The sequence below is a fragment of the Muntiacus reevesi genome, chromosome X (assembly GCF_963930625.1).
Source record: "Muntiacus reevesi chromosome X, mMunRee1.1, whole genome shotgun sequence".
NCBI lineage: Eukaryota > Metazoa > Chordata > Mammalia > Artiodactyla > Cervidae > Muntiacus > Muntiacus reevesi.
Window position 1 is genome coordinate 144,368,832 of NC_089271.1, and position 7,910 is coordinate 144,376,741.

Consider the following 7,910-nt stretch of genomic DNA (forward strand, 5'->3'; position numbering starts at 1 on the left):
ACCTTGATTTGGACTTAGAGCCTCCAGAAGTATGAGACAATAAATAAATGTGTTTAATTGACCCAATCACTAGGATTTTGTACAGGAGCTCTAGAATACTTGAAAGTGTTGAAAGTGTTAGTCGCTCAGTCGTGTCCGACTCTTTGTGACTCCATGGACTGTAGCCTGCCTCCCTCTTCTGTCCGTGGAATATTCCAGGCAAGAACACTGGAGTGGGATTCCATTGCCTACTCCAGGGGATCTTCCGGACCCAGGGATTGAACCTGAGTCTCCTGCATTGCAAGTGGATTCTTTACTATTTGGTCATTTTCTAATACTCATATAATATTTAAATGACCTTAATTAGGTTTATAAAATGAACAATAAAGTAGATAAATAATCATAAGTCTTCCTGAACACCCCAGGAAGACCATTATGGGTTTAGTCAGGATAACCTCTCTGTAGGGGGGCTCAGTGACTGTGGCTACCAGTTTTGAGTCCTTCCTTGGCTGACATGGAGTCAATGTGAACTGTTTAGCTTCTCTGACTGAATGTCCTCACCATCCCTGTGATGTTAAGCTGAAAATAATGAAGGTTTTCCACTTCAAAAACAAGAGAATAAGGGCCGAAAAAGAATGACATTCGATCATCTGAATGAATTAGGGTAGAAACTTCTGATTCTGGGCAGTGTGAAATGAGATTTTTTTCCTGAATTTTTTTGTTGCACTTAACTTCTATGCTGTGTTGGGGTCCTCTTTATAAGTGAATCCATAAACAATGCTAATGTTGAAAAGGTTTCTGAATGGGGTATGCCTATCCTATCAACACCATCATCCGTGAGTTGAGACTTGCAATTGTTAACTCAGTCGTGAAGCCGTTTGCCTTATTTTGCCTTTACACTGAACCACAACATTGCAAGGTGATTGCTCACTAGGCTCTTATTTCCTCAATCATCAGCTGAAGTGAATAATCACTAGTGTTACTCCCCCTTCCAATCTTCAATATCAAATTGCTTTTCCATTCTCCATCCTAGATTTCCTGTGTATCAGAGACCTTTGAGGTCCCAGTTATCTCTTCAAAACCCAATTGTTTTGTATTTTTAATGTTTTTTTATTGGAGAGGGAGGTGGGATGGGAGACCGGGATGGGGAATTCGTGTAACTCTATGGCTGATTCATATCAATGTATGACAAAACCCACTGAAAAATAAAAATTTAAAAAATAAAATAAAATTAAATTAAATTAAAAAAAATAATTTTTTTTAATATCTGATGTGTTCATTTGATTTCTGAATTTACAAATGTGAAAGAAACACGGGTCATTAATATATCTAATGGATTCTGTTTCTTAAAATGACTTCCTACATAATATATGTATTATATTTAGGTCTTTAGTCCATTTTGAATTTATTTTTGTATATGCTGTTAGAGAATGTTCTAATTTCACTTTATTACATGTAGCTATCCAATTATCCCAGCACCACCTATTCTCTCCACTGTATATTCTTGTCTTTTTTATTATAGATTAATTGACCATAAGCACATAGGTTTATTTCTGGGCTCTCTCTTCTGTTCCACATGTCTGTTTTTGTGCCAATACTATACTGATTGGATTAATGTAGTTTCCTGATATAGTTCAAAATCAGGGAACCTGTTTCCTCCAGTTCTGATCTTCTTCCTTAAGATGGTTTTGGCGATTCAGGGTCTTTCATCTTTCCATACAAAATTTAAAATTATCTGTTTTAGTTTTGTGGAAAATGCCCTGGTCTTTTCACAGCATTTGCATTGAGTATGTGGATTGCCTTGGATAGCATGTTTATTTTAACAATATCAATTCTTCTAATCCATAATCAAGGTAAACCTTTCCCTCTCTTTGTAATATCTTCAATTTCTTTGATCAGGGTGTTATTTTTTCTAAGTACAGGTCTTTCACCACCTTAGGTACGTTTATTCCTAGGTGTTTTATTTCTCTTTTTTTTATTCATTTTCTCTCATCCTGGAGGCTTTTCAGCAATAAGAGTGATCATTTTTTGAGAAATAACCACTATAAATCATTAATAAATTCCAATATGTGTGGTACTTGGGGGACTTAAATAATGTTTGAGAAAACAATTTAAAATTTGCAAAATGTTAGATATTTTTAGTATGTATGTGTAAGTATTCCTATTTCCGTTTGTGTTCTGTATTTGGAGAGTGGGATTTTGTCGTTCTCTTCATACTGATCACTAGTTTTGATAAATTTTGGAGATAATAGCTGGTCAATTAATTCCTATGATTTTCAGGAGCACTCTGCTGAGGAAGCCAGGACATTCTGCTCCTGCTTCAATCAGGAGAAGGTCAATCAGGAGAAGGTTCTGTGTTGGAGTAAAATGTCCACCAAGTGACCTGAGTCACTCTGGTGCCTGAAAGAGTTTGAGTTATGGAGGTCAGTCATACTCTCTCAGGAAGCTCTAACTGATTATTTCATTTTTCAACTTAGGTGACTTTCACTGAGTTTGGCTGACTGGGGGTTAAACGTGGGGAAGGGGCACGGGCAGGAGTTGGGAGGTGGGGCATCCAGTGAGAAGTTACATGGGCTGCCATAGTAACAGGCCTGCCTTGGCATTTTATCCAATCAGATATGGACAGTGTCTGTGACGTCAGAGAAAGCAGGGCTTATAAACTCGGCCAACGGCCTTCAACCACCTCGTTGTTCTTCCCTCTGAGCTATGAGGTACGGTGACTCTGCCAAGGCCGAATAATCCTCTGACAACTCTGAGGAAAGCCTGTTCACTAAAGAAACCTGTACCTCCAAAATGGAGAGTTCTGAAAAAGAGTTCTCCAAACCAGAGCCCTGTGATGACGAGCCAAGAAAGGCAAAGAAGAAGACAGCTAAGGGCAGCCATCGCCGTCGCCGTCGCCGTCGCCGTCGCGACTCCTGCCGTCTGATCAACTTTACAAGCTTCGCCACCTATTTCCCTAGGGTGCTGAAGCAAGTGCACACAGGACTGAGTCTATGTCCTGAAACTTTAAACATCATTGATTCATTCGTGAAGGATATGTTTGAGCGGATTGCCGAAGAGGCCGGGCGCCTGACCCGCTCCAGCAAGCGCTGTACCATCATGAGTGAGGACATCCAGACAGCTGTGCGTCTTCTGTTGCCTGGGGAGATGGGCAAGTATGCCGTGGCCGAGGGCATCAAGTCGGTCATCAGATACCACATCCACAGATGAACTGCCTCAGAACTGACTATCGTAAACCAGACTTAAGGGTTCTCCCCTTAGGCCCTATATTGCATCTTCAAAACATTTCTGCCCCTAAAGAAAATAATAAAAACCTCATTAACTTTGCTTCAATATGTGTCGGTTGTGTCATTTGTTCGATGGAAAATCATATACTTTTTGCTTAACGTATTGCAACTCGTCACTTTCCTAAATGGCTATTCCTGTTCATGGTTTCTCAGCGATTTTAGGGATCTTTATGGTCAAAATTCTCTCCCTAAAAGTTTCATTGGCCTTTTTCATTTTCATTCTCCCATCTAGATTTAGGTGTCATCCAGAGATTTTTATATGGGGTATAGCAACCGATAAAAAACAGTGTGGTCTTCCCGGGTGGCCCAGCAGTAAAGAATCCGCCTGCAGTGCAGGAGTCACAGGAGAGGCAGGTTCTATCCCTGGCTCAAAAAGATCCCTGGGAGGAGGGCATGGCAACCCTCTCCAGTATTCTTTCCTGGAGAATCCCATGGACAGAGGAGCCTGGTGGGCTACAGTCCACAGGGTCTGCAAAGAGTCGGGCACCACTGAAGCAAGGTAGCACGCATGCACACAAAGAGCAGTGTATGTGTTTATGTGTGCTCAGTCACTCAGTCATGTTGGACTCTTTCTGACCTGATGGACAGGAGCCTGCCAGGCTCCTCTCTCCATGAAATGTTCCAAGCAAAAATACTGAACTGGGTTGCCATTTCCTACTCCAGGGCTTCTTTCTGACCAAAGGATAGAAGCCCTGTCTCTTTCATCTCCTGCATTGGCAGTCAGATTCTTTATCACTGCACCAACAGTAGCAGATATAAAAATCACACTTACCTATTCTATTCCTTCAATCCCAATTCACTTCCATGTGTAAACTAGGACTCAAACACAGTGTAAAATTCTTATTTTCTTAAATTCTAAAGTTCTGGAATCAAGCACCATATCTTCTGAAATTACCTTATCCAGATTTCTCTGATCTTGTTTTTTGTTTGCAACCTAGAATATTTTGTTTTTTAAAACAAAACAAAACAAAACAAAACAAAAATCCTGACTGAATTGCAAACTTTCAGGGTTGATGGGATAGTCCAGTGACAGTGAATGTAGCCATAGTCTCCACAGTAGTAGCCAATGAGGGACTGGTAGCTCATGAGCCAAAGCAATTGGCCAAACATATGGTGGAGTGAGGAGGGCTGAACAAATAACAACCTTCCTGTGACACTCAGCCTAGAGGTGGAGCGGGAACGTGGGGTGATAGTTTCCCTGATGTTTTTCCATTCAAGCACTTGCTTTTAACTGTGGTGATTTAAGTACAGGCATCCATTTCTTGGACGTCCCAGGTGGTGCTAGTGGTAAAGAACCTGCCTTATGTGGGAAACGTAAGAGCCATGGATTCATTCCCTGGATTGGGAAGATGCCCTGGAGAAAGTCATGGCAACCCACTCCAGTATTCTTGCTGGAAAGTCCCATGGACAGAGGAGCCTAGTGGGCTACAATCCATAGAGTCAGACAGGACTGAAGTGGCTTAGCATGCACACATCCATTTCTTGGGTCTTCCCAGGTGGTGCTGGTAGTAAAGAACCTACCTGCAATGCAGAAGACACAGGAGACCCAGGTTCTGTCCCTAGATGGAGAAGGTTCCCTGGAGGAGGGCATGGAAACCCACTCCAGTATTCTTTCCTGGATAATTCCCAGGGACAGAGGAGCCTGGTGGGCCACAGTTCATAGAGTCACAAAGAGTCGGACACAACTGAAGAGACTTAGCGCCCATGCATGCATCCATTTCTTGTTGTGGGACATGTCTCTAGCTCCTTGCATCAAAATAAGAAGGAGGAGGATATTCAGCAATTAAGAGAAATAAGATGACTCCTTCTACCTCCAGTATTTGACTGCTATTGCTTATGATAATATTTACTGAATTTAATGTCCATTGTATTTTCTTCTTGGTGCATTGACATTTTTATTTCTATAAGTATATTGCTGAATTTCAAAGTAGTTGTTGGTTTTCCTATTCCTTTTACTTGTGTTTGAGATAGTTTTTATTTTTTTAATTAATTAATTTTTAAATTGAAGGATTATTGCTTTACAGAATTTTTCTGTTTTCTGTCAAACCTCAACATGAATCAACCTAGGGTATACCTATATCCCCTCCCTTTTGGAACTCCCTCCCATCTCCCTCCCCGTCCCATCCCTCTAGGCTGATTCAGAGCCCCTGTTTGAGTTTCTTGAGCTATACAGCCAATTCCCACTGGCTATCTTTTTACATATGGTAATGTAAGTTTCCATGTTACTCTTTCCGTACATCTCACCCTCTCCTCCCCTTTCCCCATGTCCATAATTCTATTCTCCTATTTCTTTTTAAAAAGATTGATTTCAAGCTTACTACATCCTTGGAGAGAGAGAAGGCATTCTGAATTTCAGTCTTTTGTAATTTACAATGGTTTTCATTAGAACTTAATATTTCATTATATTTAAAACTCTTCATTTTGAACTTTAAGCAACAAGGATATGCTCTACAGCACAGAGAAATCCACCAATTATCTAATAATAAATGTAAACAGAGTATAATATATAAAACAACTGAATCACTACTTTGTAAACCTGAACAAATATAACATTGCAACTCATGAGTACATCCATAAAAATTTTTAAGTTAAAAAGAATTTATCAGTACCACCATTATTGGATGTAGAAATCTGTGAAGGATGTGAAGGAAGCAAAACAATGAGAGAACAGCTAGGAGGATCTATACAATTCCAACCTCTTGACCCCAACTGTAGTGTTTTGTCTAGGTCAGTCATGACAGAGTTCAGTAAGTTCTAAATTATTTCTCTAGCAATTTCATTTTCCAGTTTATTCTCATTCTCCCAAAGTGTACTATGGAGTTCTTCAGAAGCAGTTTATGTGTGATATGCAATAGATAACGTGAAGAAACTGATATACCCATCCACTACCCCTATTATACTTTCCCCACATATCCCTGTATATTTACATATTTTCCACATATCCTAGTTAATCGAACATTTAAATATATAAATGGGGACTGATACATAGTACAGAAATGGCAAAACAAAAATTTCACACATATTTCAATTTTCTAATTTCTTGGTTTTGAAATTGTTTTAAAAATTCATACAGTAGAACAAGATGGCAGAGGAATAGGTGGACGTGGAGTACATCTCCCTCCACGGATACACCAGGAATACACCTTCAGATGCAGAAGTACATGCAGAACACGAGCTGAGAGTGGACAGAAGTCATTGACCAGTGGAAAATACTATATAGACCCACCCAAACCTTGGTAGGATGAAGGAACTAGGGGAAAAAACAGGAGAGTTAGTAGGACTGGACTTGCCCTCGGCAGGTGGGGGAACTGAAGCAAGGGTGCAATCCCCACATCAGGGCAATTGTCTGAGTCAGAGGAGAAACATTTAAGGCTGAGAGTGAAACAGCTGGTCTGTGGCAGCCTAAATGGAATGAGAATCGACAGTCCTTGCAACCATACATACCCAAGCCTGGGATGCAGATCCCCTGGAAGGTGCAGTGGCTGGTAGCTGGAGTTTAGAGATTGTGGAACAATCCCAAAGTGAGGGCTGCTGTTGACAGTGGAGAGACTGATCAAAGGGATGTGAGGGAGGGCACTGTGGTGGGAAATGCCTGTGGAGGAAAGCCAGGCAGTCACGGAAGCTAGGTGATACTGCTGAGTCACGTTTCGGGGTGGAGCCATCACCATAGCCTCTCTCTCCTCACAGTGCCAGCATTGGCAGATGAACAATAGAGAGGCTGGGCCAGCAAGCACCTGACACACTGAACTATAGAGTAGGACCCCACCCAGGGTGTGCCTTTAAATTCTGATGTGCCAATCTGCAGAGTAGGACCCCAGGCGGGGGGTGGTGGTGGTGATGACAGCTATATGTGCCTCATGAGCCAAACAACAGAGGAGGTCCCCAGGTAAGGAATCCCTCTAAGTGCTTGAATGGGTGAAAGACTGGCCAAAATGGGTGAAAGACTACGGAGAAAGACTGGCCAAAGAGGCCTTCTGATCGCCAGCTACAAGAGGCTCAAAAAAAGACTCTGATAAGGCCATAACTCCTGCAGTGGAGGCAGTCCATGTCCCTGCACACTTGGTGCTGCCAGAGTCCCTGCAAGCCAAGTAGCTGTGCCACCGTCACGGTCCACTCTCACTGGGCCAGAGCTGTCACAGGCAAAAAATGTCTTGCACCTCTGCACATGGGGTTGCTCTGGTAGTGTCCTACTCCTTGCGACCCTGGAGACTGTGGCCTGCCAGGCTTCTCTGTCAGGGAGCAGATTTCTCCAGGCAAGAATACAGGAGCATGTTGGCCAATACTGCTTTCCATGGCTGTGCGGCGCTGTAGCGGCCTTGAGGAGATACCCCACGTCCAAGGTCAGAGAAGCCCAGCAAGATGGTAGGCACTGGAGAGACTTTGAGGAGATACCTCACGTCCAAGGGCAGAGAAACCCCAGCAAGACGGTGGAGGGGCGAATTCGCGTTTAGAATCAAATCCCATCTCCACCAGAGACACTCAGAGGGCTCAAACAAACCTTGTGTACCAGGACCTAGAGACCCCACATAGACTGAGACAGAACTGGGTTTGAGTGTCTCCTGTGTAGGTATGGGTCAGCAATGGACTGCCGCTGGGGCAGGGGCCCTGGGTGCAGCAGACTTGGGAATGGCATAAGCCCTCTTG

General features: G+C 42.5%; 1 protein-coding gene across 1 annotated transcript; it reads left to right on the forward strand.

The window, feature by feature from the left end:
• Positions 1–2,772: 2,772 nt before the first annotated feature.
• On the forward strand, positions 2,773–3,189 carry LOC136154743 (histone H2B 1/2-like). The gene has a single exon (XM_065916902.1). It carries the CDS (start codon positions 2,773–2,775, stop codon positions 3,187–3,189), a length of 417 nt encoding a protein of 138 aa, XP_065772974.1.
• The last annotated feature ends 4,721 nt before the right edge of the window (positions 3,190–7,910 follow it).